Source organism: Pan paniscus, chromosome 10, assembly GCF_029289425.2.
Source record: "Pan paniscus chromosome 10, NHGRI_mPanPan1-v2.0_pri, whole genome shotgun sequence".
In the NCBI taxonomy this organism is placed as follows: domain Eukaryota; kingdom Metazoa; phylum Chordata; class Mammalia; order Primates; family Hominidae; genus Pan; species Pan paniscus.
The window spans coordinates 41,372,874-41,386,921 of record NC_073259.2 but is presented as its reverse complement, the minus strand read 5'-3'; the positions used below and the strand labels follow the sequence as shown (position 1 = coordinate 41,386,921).

The following is a 14,048-nucleotide window of genomic DNA, read 5'->3' as shown; positions in this document are numbered from 1 at the left end:
CTGCTCCACCTCCAACATTCTTCGCCACTCAGGGACAGCACCACAGACATAACCCCAGGCACCCCTGAGGAGCTAGGGAAGTGAGCAGCTCATGAAAACTCCAGGAGAATGACACACATGCACACCTCCCTCCAACAACCGTGACCTTGTTGATTCTTGGAACAGGTTCCTGAAAGCCTTGTTGGGCCAGTGAGATTTAGCCCCATGCATGGAATTTCATGAAAATAGGGAGGCCTTGCTAGACACAGAGTATAAGCACTCTCATAAGCTCCATAACTTCTTGCTCTATATTCAGCAGAGACCCCTGGCCTGCTTCTCTCACACCTATCAAATGCCCCTCACCTGCAGACTTAAACCCCTTCCCTCCAGGTTTATTCAAGGATCAGCATTGAAATGGTGCTACCCCAGGGTGCCCTACAATGGACAATGTGTGTATAATTGTTGGATGCCCCTTCAATCTGTACAACTGCCCTGTAGGCAACCTTCAGCCTCTGCACACTGTACTTCTCCCCCAATAATTTGAGCAACTTAGAAGTAGAGACCTGAGAAACTAGTCAATGACCCAGATCTGTATAAACAGATCCTTCACACCCGCAAGCATGCACCTTCACCAAAATTATCTAGTTATACAGGATTCTAGAGACCTCTCCCCAGGGAAAAAAGACCATTGCTCAGAATGAATGACAAAAGCATTTTATTGAAGATTCACCTGCAGATGGATAAGAGGGAATGAGAGGAGTAGAATGGGACACTAAGTGGTTCTCATCCTAAGCTTGCAGGGCCAAGTGCTGCCGGGTGTTGGAGAAGTAGTTTGGTTCTGATGTAGATGGATAATACAGGATCTAGTGGGAGATGGCATTGGACTGGGAAGGGACATATGTGACCCCAATAATTCTGGAGATGACACTCCTGGTCATTTTCTTCTCTGTCCATGGGAGGTGAGAGGTCAGCTGACATCCTTCCCATTCCAGGTGGGTCACCAGGCCCAAATCAAGAAGTAGCTACCAAACTCCAAGAGGCAGAGTCCCTGTCCCAGCACAGAAGATCATCCTGGGGCAGAGAGAGCCCATGGGATAGTGGAGGGGATACTAGTAAGACGAGCCCCAGAGACAGAGGATGGAGGTGAAGTGAAGGAAGCACAGAGACACCAGTGCTGGGCCCAGCTGAACACAGTGAGCTTCAGGGACCTCGTCTCCTCTATCGTCTCTTGTTCAGGGTGGTGGTAGAGATGATCTTGCTGCTGGAACTGCCAGAGACACTGCCACCAAACCCAAAGCCACTTCCAGAGCCGGAGCCAAAGCCACTACTCAGGCCAAACCCGGAGCCACTTCCTAATCCTCCGCTGATGCCTCCAGTGCTGGTGCTACCGCTGACCACAGCTGCAGAAAAGACACAAAGGATACAGTTATTCCAATGCTGCCAGCACCCCAGGGGTCTGGCAAGACCCGGGTGAATGAACAACTACAGCAGGCGTGGAAGGTACTTACAGATGCTCACGGCACTCTGGCATTCTCCAGACATTCTGTAGGGGAAAGAAAAGGCGGTGAGCCTCAGGGGGCACAGAATTTTGTTCAATAAGCACGCCTCACTCACCTCTCTTATCCTTGAGCAGCCTCTGAGTTTGAGGGCCCAGTGTGAACCTATTAGCTGAGCTGTCCTGGTTCGTAATGCACCGGCACAACACTGACGCTTGCAGCCCGGCAGAGGCATAAATAAGCTCATGGCCCTGGACCTCTCTGGCCCTCATGTTCACATCCTGCCTAACCCCTCACCTGTACTCCTCGCCCTCCAGCAGTTTGCGGTAGGTGGCGATCTCGATGTCCAAGGCCAGCTTCACACTCATGAGCTCCTGGTACTCACGCAGCATTCGTGCCAGCTCCTCCTTGGCCTGCTGCAGGGCAGCCTCCAGCTCTACGCGCTTGCTGTGGGCATCTTTAAGGGCATTCTCACCTCGCTGCTCTGCATCAGCCACGGATGCCTGAAGAGTCTGGCACTATTGACAAAGGCATTAGATAGGTGGTCAGCAGTGCCCTGCCTTCAAGGCCTCTACACCTGTCCCCTCCCCTGGTCCAGCTTTCCTTGGGTTAGGATGTCAAGATTCTATCTGTTCTGCCCACTTTCCCTGAGACTTATGCATCTCATTCACTCCAGCCATAGCCCACCAATGCCTCCACCAGACTGATTAAATAAAAATGACCAAAAACCCATGAAGAAGAGCCAAGAAACCTATGCACAGGAGTGTCATGGTGTGCCAACTAGGATATTGCTGAAAAAATCTGGGTATGCCTTGCACAAAGAGCTATGAATTCCCAGCAACAAGCTCAGGGTCTTCTGGCCTGATGCTTTATCTGCTTGTCCACTCTGGAGATGTCTGCCTGAGGCCCCTGGCCTTGTGCTCCATCTGGAAGGGAGTGACACCCACCTGCTTCTTGATGTTCTCGATCTCTGCCCGCAGCCTCTGGATCATCCTGTTGAGCTCTGCAATTTCACTCTTGGTGTTCTTCAGGTTGTCACCATGTTGGTCAACCGAGATCTGGAGCTGCTGGACCTAAGACTCAAGAAGACACAGAGAACCAGGTGTTAGGGGCATTTGGGTAGGGTCCATTCTCAAGTGAACTCAGTGAGAATTGCCACAGGTGGCAAGAATAACACCAAAAGTCAAGTAATTTCAAATCAGACCAGGACCAACAATGCCTGGGAGAGTCTGTTCATATCAGGTGGCAAGAATAGCACCAAATGTCAAGTAGTTTCAAATCAGACCAGGACCAACGATGCCTGGGAGAGTCTGTTCATATCTGACTTCTGTTGGGCTTGAGCTAATGATCACCTGTTCACAGACATCAAAAGCAGAGCCCCAGAGCCAGCCCCATCTCCTGAGAGATCTATACCACCCACCTTGGTCTGGTACAGGGCTTCAGCCTCAGCCTTGCTCCTCTGGGCAATCTCCTCGTACTGGGCACGGACCTCAGCAATAATGCTGTCCAGGTCCAGGTTGCGGTTGTTGTCCATGGAAAGGACCACGGACGTGTCGCTGACATGGGTCTGCATCTGGGACAGCTCCTGCAGGGCAAATGTCTCACATCAGCACCCCCAGGAAAGCCTTCACTGACCTGATACAGGCTCAAGTAGGAGCAGAGCTGGCATTCACAATGTGTAGGAAGGGGAGAGACAGGTAAAGTTCTAAGGAGAAATCAAGTGGTTGTGACAGTTCAGGATGGAAGAGCAATGCTTCTAGTCTTTACTGGTCCCCAGGAACCATAAGCCACTCTAATGCAGTGAGTGCCGGTGTGTTGGAATGGAAGGGAAGGGAATGGATCCATTTCACCAGAAAAAAATGCTAGACAGCAATGAATTCTATTCCAAGCACTCTTTAGATCTAATCACCCCGTCTAAGACCAAGACCACATCTGGTTCTAAGAATCTCCCAGTTGAATTTCCCACTTCAAACCTTTCTATGCATGACCTTGATGAGAACCCACTGCCCTAAAATAAGGGAGCTGGAGTCCTTTCAAAAAATTGTGAATCCCAACCAGCAGCGTCACAGATGGGGGATTCCCTTTCCCTGGATGGAGGGGAGGATGGAGCCCTCACCGCATCATAGAGGACCTTCAGGAAGTTGATCTCGTCATTAAGACTGTCCACCTTGGCCTCCAACTCCACCTTGTTCATGTAGGCAGCATCCACGTCCTGCAGAGGAGTAAGGAGGATAAGAGATGAGGAGCAGGAATGCCAGTAGGAGGACGGGTTACTAAGTGACACCGACAGGTGTTCTCAGCAGCATTTAGGAAAGACTACTCAGCAGCAGGGGAGCTGGTGGGAGACCAATTATTTTATATATTCTTCCCTAGAGCCACCTGAAGACATGGAAGTTGATTATCCAAATAGGCTATTCTAACAGTATGGAGATCTCTCAAAGAACTAAAAATAGAACTACCATTGGATCCAGCAATCCCAGTGCTGGAATTCCACTCAAAGGAAAAGAAATCATTGTAACAAAAGGATGCCTGCACTCATGTTTATCGCAGCACAATTCACAATAGCAAAGATACGGAATCAACCTAAGTGTCCATCAACAGATGATTGGATAAAGAAAATATGATACATATACACAATAGAGTACTACTCAGCCATAAAAAGAGAATGAAATTATGTCTTTTTGCAGCAATGTGGATGGAACTGGAGGCCATTATCTTAAGTGAAACAACTCAGGCACAGAAAGACAAATAACACATGTCCTCACTTATAAGTGGGAGCTAAATCATGTGTACATGTGAACATAGAGCATGGAATGATAGACAATGGAGACTTGAAAAAGGGAGGGGTGGGAGGGGCTGGATAATGAGAAATTACTTATTGGATATAATGTATGTCATCCCAGCAATGGATACTCTAAAAGCCCTGACTTCACCACCACACAAACTATCCACGTAACAAAATTACACTTGTACCCCATGAATTTATAAAAATAAAAATCAGCTGGGTGCGGTGGCTCACAACTGTAACCCCAGCACTTTGGGAGGCTGAGGCAGGCGGATGACCTGAGGTCAGGAGTTTGAGACCAGCCTGACCAACATGGAAAAACCCTGTCTCTACTAAAAATACAAAATTAGCCAGGTGTGGTGGTGCATGCCTGTAATCCCAGCTACTCAGGAGGCTGAGGCAGGAGAATCGCTTGAACCCAGTAGGTGGAACTTGCAGTGACCCAAGATCGCGCCATTGCACTGCAGCCTGGGCAACAAGAGTGAAGCTCCGTCTCAAAAAAAAAAGCAAATAGGCTTTCCTCCCAACCTTAATTTCTTAGAACCTGGTTTGGTTACCCACTTTCCTTGACTATATAGATCTAGATAGTTCCAAGTGAAGCAGAGATGAGGCAGAGATGGACCAAACCCATGACTTCAGCCAAAGACCACTCCCCAAGGGAAGGGGCACCCTGAAGGCACTCCCTACCATCCTTCGTCTCTTACCTTCTTTAGGACCACAAAGTCATTCTCGGCTGCTGTGCGTTTGTTGATCTCCTCTTCATACCTGGGGGTGGGCACGGGGAGAAAAAGACAAAAACCCACAGTGAGCTGGTGTTTCTCAGATCTCTGCTGCTTGTTTTCAAGCATTTCCAAACAAATCTGGAAATATCCACGTAATTAGTTGCATTTCCCATATTCATACAGATATTCATTTAACCTACATTCATTGAATATAGGAAGTACCCGTTTAGGCCAGGATTTATTCAGATACATGAAAACCAAACTTTAAAGAGACTGTTTTCGATAGAAAACCCAGCAATGATGTAGTTGATTTAATGTCCCTGAAAGGGCTTTCCTTTTGGCCATTTTGGCAGATTAAATTCTCAGCAATGTCATCAGCACACTCCATTTCCCTTTGTTTGGTGGGTGAGTGAATTGAGAGACAGGGTTGGTATTTATTTTGTCAGTCCTATCCCATAGTGAGTTTAATGAGAGGTGCTGTGTATTCAATGTTCACTCTGTGTCCTGAAATATGCCACATGCTTTCTCTATTTCATTTAATTCCATTTAATTCTCACAACCCATAAAGTAGGAATATTATCCCCATTTCAAAGATGAATAAAACTGAAGCTCAGAGAGGTTCAGCTATTTACCCAAGGTCACACAGCTAGTAAGTGAGGACTCAGTATGCAAACCACCTCCATCTGTCTCTACAGTCTGTATTCTCCTAATCATACTATACTGCTTTTCATCTATTTGGGTTCTGATCTTGTTCGTATATGGCAGACCCAAATCCCTGAATCTATCATTAAATTTCCTTTCGGAAAAATTTGTGGTTACCAGACCTCACCCTGAGAAAACGTGACTATGTGGATGTAGCAAAACAGACTAGAGGGCCTTCCTAGCTGCCTTCAGAGCCTGAGATTCTAAGCCACTGGAGAGAGCCCCGGGAGCCTGGGTGTGGCTGGGCACATGTGTCAGATGGTGTCCCCTCCTTCCTCCCTACGTACTTAGTCTTGAAGTCCTCCACGCTGTCCTGCATGGTCTTCAGCTCAGACTGCAGGCGCCCTTTGTCATTGCCCAAGGTATCTAGCTGCTTCCTCAGGACACTGAGGTAGGTCTCAAAGAGGGGCTCAAGGTTTTTGCTGGAGGTGGTGGTCGTCTGCTGCTGGAGCAGGTTCCATTTGGTCTCCAGGACCTTATTCTGTTGCTCTAAGAACCGCACCTGTGTTGATAAAGGCACCAGCCAAGTGATGACGGCCTGAAGTGTGGCAGGAGGGCCAGCCAAGGCAACACCAACCCAGTCAATCCCAGGGAACTACAGGGCCCAAGAACCACCCAAGTAGGGCCACTATGTTGCATCTCCAGGGCACCATTCACTCGGGTTGACATGATGGCCCCATTCTCGAGCCCATAGCACCAAGGGGTCACATAGGTTGTGGAGAATAGAGCACAGCCAGAGAAGCAGGGCCTAACAGTGCAACAAGAACAACTTCCTAGCCGCAGGCACCCAAAGCCCCAAAGAAGAACATTAAACTTCTATGAAATAACAAAATAAAATTAAGAGACATCACAATCTGGAGGCTCTTGCATTCAAAGTGATCCTGACCCAAGGCAAATGAAAGACAAAGTCACTATAGACTTTTTAAATAAGCTTACTTATCAATGGATCTGGCGTGTCCCTGTGAACCTGTGAACAACTGAGTATAGATATTTAAAACCAGGGCCCTGTATGCATTGTCTCACCTAAACTCCATTCTGCAAAGGACTTCCCTGAACTTTCCCTCTCTCTATGAAAAAATCTAGCCAGACAAACCAGGACAGCAGCTTAGCATGACATTTCCATGTTATGAGCCTCAGAATTGAAAGGAAAGCAGGTAAGGCAGACCGATCACATTTTGAACACAAAAGGTAAAATGAGATGAGATGAGACAAGGATGCATCAAAGAGCCCTGAGTTTTTGCTATCACATCTGCATGTCCTATAGTCACAGTAAAACCTCTTTAAGTTACTATGGGTTTATTCAAACTAGCAAGAAGAACAAATATGCACCTTATTCTATTCCAAAAGTGTTCATTCTTGCCCCATATGTCGAAGCTGCCCAAGACTTTGATGCCTGGTGAACCAGGGCAACCTGGACCAAAGGGAGGCACTCATCCACCCAGTCATCAATCTTTGGATGACTCGGCTCTCTGGGGCTGCACTGCTCACTATCATCCATCATGCATGACTGTAACTGAGCTTAAAGAACTTGAACTTCTAGACGTTGCATGAAAAAGGAAGTTGGGCTACAAAAAGAAAAGAGACCTGTCTCCTTTCTTCAAACAGACCCGGACATGAGCAGTGTTGTCCAGTCAAAGGAATGAAAAAAGTAAATTTCCAAGGCCTTGGTGAGACCTAGAATCTGCCACTGGAGCCAGTCCCTTTTTCATTTGCAAAATCAGCTTAGTTTTCTTCTGTTCTAAGAACAGAAGTGGCCACTGTTAAGTGATTAATGGAGTTAACTGCATTATATTCAAAACCAAAATCTGAGAAAAAGCAGAGAAATAATGAACCCCCTTTATAGCTGGGATGACTAGAGCCAGAAAAGCCAAATGATTTGTCCAGTATCCCACAGCCTGTCTAGGGAATTCCAAACACTTAACTGCCTTGAGCATCCCACCTTCCCACCAGCCACGGGACAAAAAGGAAGGCTCAAAGTCATGATGCCCCTTCAACAGCTGGAGAATTGGGGCCCAGGGAAGTTCAGTGGTCTCCCCAGCACCTGTGGCAGGCTCAGGTCTGAGACCCCAGGACTCAGGACCCCTCTCTTCTAACTGCCCCTCTCCGGCCGAGGACACAGCTCACCTTGTCGATGAAGGAGGCAAACTTGTTGTTGAGGAGCTTGATCTGTTCGCGCTCTTCCGTCCGGACTTTCTGGATCTCAGGGTCAATCTCCACGTGGAGGGGGGTGAGCAAGCTCTGGTTGATGGTGACCTCCTGAATTCCCCCAGCAGGGCAGACGGGGAAGCCAGGGCCACCCTTACCACTGAAGGAGCCCCCAAATCCACCACCAAAGCCACCAGTGCCAAAACCAGCTCCGAAGCCGCCGGCACCAAAGCCACCAGTGCCAAAGCCTCCAGCACCCCCAAAGCAGGCACCTTGTCGTGACCCAGCCACACTCATGGAGATGCTTTTGTTCCCCCTGAGGTTGTAGAGGCTTCTGCTGCCAAATCCCCCAGGAGAGCATCGGCCAGCACCTCCAGACATGGAGACTGAGCTGAAGGCACCTCTCTTGCCACCGCCTACAATGGCCGAGCCACAACTGAAGCCCCGGGGCCCGCCTCGGACACACTGCTGTCTGGCAATCATGGCTGCAGAGAGCGAGCTGGGAGCTATCAGAGAAGTGACAGGGCCCAGGCCGGTGAGTGCTGGAGCCCTCAGCCTTGGTCTCTTATATGTCCTGGAGCAGCAGGGCTTGGTTGCAGGGGCATAAAGGGAAAAATCTGAAACATCTCTGGGCTTGGCCCTTGGCACAAGCCCATCCTTCCCGCACCCGTTGAGCATGTCACTAAACACACCTACAGAAGTCATCTGGAGGGCACAGGTTACTGGATCCCATCACACTACTCTCTGGGAGAACCTGAACCGGGGCCCCAGGGCTTCCTAATCAGAAGCCCCTGCCTGGGCCCAGCCCTCCAGGCCCACACCCACTGTACCTCCATCTCGCTAGGCACACGGCACCTCCCTCCTCCAGAAAAGACACACCATCACCCATCCTCTCACCCCACAGAATGTGGAGTTAGACAGCCTGAGTTTGAGCGCAGAGCCTGCCACCTCCTAGCTCTGCAAACCGGAGCAAGTCACCCTCTGAGGCCCAGTTGCTTTCCCTGTAAATTGGAAGTAATACGAATATTTGCCTTGCCACTTCTCAGGATAGAGTGAGCTAGTGATTAATGGAGTGCTCTGTAAACTGTCAAAAGCCACATGTATATTTGTCATTCTTAGCATTCTTATTCCTCCACATGTTCTTGGCTCCATGTACCTATAAAAAGGGGAAATATTCTGTATTCCAGCCTTAGCCTTCCAACCTAGATCCAGATTCACTTCAACTTGGCCAACAGCTACTGAGAAACTGCCAGGCATGGAGCTAGGTACTAAGGAGATGGGGGAAGACAAAACACCTCCCCAAAGAAAACCGTGACTGTCTTTCTCAGCCCTGGGTACCCATGCTGCCCCGCAGGCCTCCCTTCAATCTGTGCTTGCACAATTCTAGATGGGCGTTCTCCAGCGGGGTCTGGTGGTGTGCACTCTGCTGCTCCATTTGCCGTCCAGTTGTTTGCTAGGTGCGTTCTGGTTTTCTGTAATGGTGCAGAATTCAGGGCAGGAGTTCATAACTTTTTTGCTGCTGGGGATCCCTTTGGCAGAATGATGAAACCTATGGATCCCTTCTCAGAGCAATGTTTTTAAATGCAAAATCCTAGTTTTAAGCCATAACTTAAATTCTTCCCAGCTGAACAGTAACAGATCTGTGTTCAAATCCCTCCCGTTGCCACTAACTAGCTGTGTAACCTTGGGTGGGCCATCTAAGCACTCTGAACCCATCCAATATGGTTTGGCTCTGTGTCCCCACCCAAATCTCATCTTGAATTGTACTCCCATAATTCCCACACATTGTGGGAGGGCCCCGGTGGGAGATGATTGAATTATGGGGGCGGTTTCCCCCATACTGTTCTTGTGGTAGTGAACAAGTCTTACGAGATCTGATGTTTAATAAGGAAAAACCCATTTCACTTGGCTTTCATTCTCTCTCTTGCCACCACCATGCAACAAGTGCCTTTCGCTTTCTGCCATGATTGCGAGGCCTCCCCAGCCACATGGAACTGTAAGTCCAATAAATCTCTTTCTTTTGTAAATTGCCCAGACTCAGGTATGTCTTTATCAGCAGCGTAATAATGGACTAATACACCATCCAATCCATCTTCTCATCTACCAAATGGGACACCTGCCTCACAAGGAATTAAACAATGTCCCCATGGTGCCTGGCATATAGGAGGTCAGCAGGCATTCATTCTCTTCTTTCCCAGGCTTTGTCATTGCCATTTACAAGGAGAAATCTGGTGTCTTTGTTCTCCCTCCTTTCCTCAATTCCTCATAGATGAAATGACCCCAGGTCTGAGGAAGAGCGGTCACCAGCACCTGGATAATCCCACAGACCCAAGCTGCCCCTAGCTGAATGAAAGCTGGCCAGGGAGAGAGTGAACGGCTGCCTCCATGCACAGAGAGAGGGCAGGGGCCAGTGCTGAGGACAGAGTGGTCAGGAGATCCCACCCCAGAAGCAAGGCTGCAGGGAAGGCCAGGCTGGCTGGGAGTTCAGCCAGCTCCTTCTCCAGCCACTTCCTCCCTTGTCCCCATTCCCCCAACCCCTCCCTCCCCTACCTCGGGTCTGTCTCTGCCAAGATGGCCTCTAAGTAAGTGGAGAGGGGGTGGAGGGGCTGTGGCCATGAGGACTGGAGGCCCCAGGCCCCATCACAGGAGAATGCCCGGGTCATGGGTCAGTCCACCTGCAGTAGGTGAGCATTCTAGAGCCAGAACCATCTCCTAGAAGGAAGGGGTTGGACTTTCACTGATCCTTTCTGCCCAGATTCACCAAGCGCCGACTTCGTGCCAAGCCCTGTGCTGGATGCTTTACCTACATTTGATCAACTAGTCTACTTAGAGGCTCTATGGAGTCAGCACCATTAGCCTTCCTTACAGAAACTCAGAGAAGTAAAGTAGCTCCCAGGGTCACACAGCAGCACGTGGTGGAGCCAGGATTTAAACTTACATCAGTCTGGTCCCAAAAGTTCCATATTCTTTTTTTTTTTTTTTTGGTTTTTGTTTTGGTTTTGGTTTTTGTTTTTTTGAGACGGAGTCTCACTCTGTCACCCAGGCTGGAGAGCAGTGGCACCATCTCGGCTCACTGCAAGCTCTGCCTCCTGGGTTCACGCCATTCTCCTGCCTCAGCCTCCCAAGTAGCTGGGACTACAGGCGCCCGCCACCGCACCCAGCTAATTTTTTTTTTTTTTTTGTATTTTTAGTAGAGACAGGGTTTCACCATGGTCTCCATCTCCTGACCTCGTGATCTGCCCGCCTCGGCCTCCCAAAGTGCAGGGATTACAGGCGTAAGCCACTGCACCTGGCCCAAAGTCTCCATATTCTATAGCCTCTCACTCACACTGTTCTGCCTGGTATAAAGCCACTCTGTCTAAATTGTGTCACAACCAATCCAGAATGTGCACCCGAATAAACCTGATGGAACTGACTGTTCAGGTCAAAGGGGCTCTGGGGGCACTAGCATCCCAGGGTCTATCGATTTCCACTGTTGCTCCTAAGGTGGGCATGGCTTGGAAGGAGGGTGGGAACTACTGCAGGTCTTTGCGGGCTGCAGCTGCAGGAGCTGAGGAGACATGTGAGCCTCCCCCTTGGGAAGCTGAGGTCCAATTGACTGGTTACCTGCCCCAGAGGACATGGCAGGGCCATCGGGATCTCACCCTGAGTGATGGCCGGAGCTCACCCCCCGGCTGCCTCACCTCAGCCTCTGCACCTGCCGTTCACTGCTTTCTTCTCTGGTAGCCCCTGGGATTTGATGGGGACTATCACAGGCCGGGGTAGGCTTTGCCTGAGCACAGGTGAGTCCCTGAGATGGCTCATAGTGTGCTTATTGGGTCTTTTACTCTATGGCTGTAACACTCCAACACTAGGAGAAAATGGCGTGGGTTCACTGCCCCTAGAGTTGTGTCTACTGCTTAGAACAAAAAGCAAGCCAGCAGCCAAGGGGATTTTCAGGAAAACAATATAGAATATGTAATCAGTCTTATTTTGTGCCTGTGGGGCACCCAAACCATGGAGCTACGATTGAGGTACTTCTCATGAAGGTGACTTGAGGTGTGCCATCGCTGATACAAGAAGAAAGATGAAGGAAAGGCAGCGGTGCCTCTTGGGTAGAAGGGATTCTCTCTTGGAACTACTGTTATATGGTGAACACTAGGTGCTTCTTCCAACAACCCAGTCAAAGAGGTGCTTTGCTATGTCCAGTTTGGAGCTGCAGATATTGAGGCTCAGAGGGGTATGTAACTTGCCTGAGATCACACAGCCAGGAAGTGGTAGAGATAGGAAGTCAGTCCTATCTGTCTGACTTCAAAGCTTGTGACCTTACAATGTATAAAACGGTAGGTATAATGTTTTATATGAGTGACTGGCCCACACAGAATATGCAGGGAAAAAAATACACAGCAACTTATACAGCCCTGTACCTCATGGTCCACCAAGACAGCCATGGGGTCTGGCCAGCAGGCTGCAAGCTCTGCAGATGCAGCTCCGCTCCTTTTGTCCTTACCCTCAGCACATGGTCAGTTGCTTGGTTGATGTGGCCCTGTCCTTACAAGTACCCAATAAGGTATGACACTGTCCTGAGGGGCCAGTTTTGTATCCTCCAATTAACTAAATCCAAATTAATTTCATGACAAACCCTACAATAAACCCAATCCAAACAAGAAGAAAGTTCTAGTCTAGAGCCACATTCTGTGTCCTTATTATTAAATCAGAATTGCAAGAAGCTCACAAAATCTTCAAACTGAGCCTGAGAAACCGAAGGTAGACCTAAGGAAGAACTTCCTATGCAAGAGCGCCTTTACACCCTAGAGTGAGAGAGAAAGAGAGATGAGTTTCTTTCCCTGAAAACGGGAAAGACATTGCCTTCATATGTGGGCCAGAGGCAGGTGGCTGAACAAGGTGCCACTACCCAGCAGCCACAGCTAAAAGCTGGTCCCCTGCCCCTCCCCAGACCTCCACACGCAGATTCTGCTACTGCCTTCGGTGACCCTTCCTTGTTTGGCAGCTGTTCCCAATCTTTTCACAGAGGGATGAGTAGCTGACAGGGGTGTGGAGCCAGGTGGAGGGAGTGTTTGCTCAGGGCTTTCTGGGTAAGGGAGGCAAGCCCTTACATTCAGCCCTGGGATTAAGGGATCCTGAGGGCTTCTGTCACTCTCATCTCCAAACCCACTGTGTGGTGTGGGAAAGTGCTCCTGCCCTCCCTGGCCAGGCAGACACCCTCACTCCATTCGGTCACCCAACCTCAACTGCCCCACCGGGCCTGAGTCATTCTTGGGGAGCCAGAGACAATACGGGGATCAGAGATTCTGCAGAAAAGGGCCATCAGCGTTTTAGGGAGAGGCCAGTGAGGGCAATGAGAGGACGGGCACTCCTGAGAGCCAGGCATGGGGGTCTGTACCCAGGGGCTCCTCTTTCCCCGGGCCGGAGAGCTGCCCCTGCTGGCCTCCTACCCCAGGCGTATACAGGCAGGGGCTTCCCAGCATGTTCTGGCAGCAAAAGCACCCTCATAAACAAAATCACGTGCACAGCCTCATGAGTGAAACAGATAAGGAGAGATGATCCAGTTGGTGCAGAGGAGGGACCATGATCCTTCTCACCTGCTGACCTCCCCCTGCAACCCTGAAAGCAGCCCTTAGGGTCCTCAGTTTGGAAACCCCTGGGTCTGGGCCATTCCCCTCCTTCGACAAGTATGTCTAAACAGCACATTATTGTTGGTGGGCCCCCCTGGGCTGCAGTATAATCTCTGAGGCTTTTTTCCATGACAATTAAGTTTCTATTGTTCAGTTTTTGAGCCCTAAATATAATTTTTTTGAGACAGGGTCTCCCTCTGTCACCCAGGCTGGAGTGCAATGGTGCAATCACAGCTCACCCCAGCCTCAACAGCCTCAAGTGATCCTCCCACCTCAGCCTCCCAAGTAGCTGGGACTACAGGTATGCATTATCAAACCCAGCTAATTTTTGTATTTTTTTGTAGAGGTGGAGTCTCACCATGTTGCCCAGGCTTGTCTTGAACTCCTGGGCTCAAGTGATCCACCTGCCTCAGCCTCCCAAAGTGCTGGAATTACGGGCAGGAGCCACCACACCTGGCCTATGATCTCAGTAAAACTGATTTTTTTTAACACTGCCACTAAGTTACCGTGGCTTTGGATACATTCTTCCCCTTCCTCAACCTGTTTCCTTGTCTATGAAATAAAAAGTTTGGAGTCGATTACATCCAATGCCCCTTCTAGCTCC

At 49.4% G+C, this 14,048-nt stretch overlaps 1 protein-coding gene across 1 annotated transcript; it reads right to left on the bottom strand.

Moving 5' to 3' along the window:
- Positions 1-1,197: 1,197 nt before the first annotated feature.
- Positions 1,198-8,312, bottom strand: KRT4 (keratin 4). Its single transcript, XM_055096533.1, has 9 exons — positions 7,809-8,312; positions 5,972-6,186; positions 4,965-5,025; positions 3,592-3,687; positions 2,896-3,060; positions 2,423-2,548; positions 1,773-1,993; positions 1,488-1,522; positions 1,198-1,379 (listed from the first exon to the last, which is right to left on the bottom strand). Exons 1-9 carry the CDS (start codon positions 8,310-8,312, stop codon positions 1,198-1,200), a joined length of 1,605 nt encoding a protein of 534 aa, XP_054952508.1.
- Positions 8,313-14,048: the final 5,736 nt, after the last annotated feature.

Coding starts and splice junctions, on each gene's coding strand:
- KRT4 (XM_055096533.1), bottom strand. CDS start 8,312: ATGATTGCCAGACAGCAGTGTGTCCGAGGCGGGCCCCGGGGCTTCAGT. Junction 3,688..4,964: donor ACTTTGTGGTCCTAAAGAAG/GTAAGAGACGAA, acceptor ACTCCTCTGCAG/GACGTGGATGCTGCCTACAT. Junction 1,994..2,422: donor TCGAGAACATCAAGAAGCAG/GTGGGTGTCACT, acceptor CTTTGTCAATAG/TGCCAGACTCTTCAGGCATC.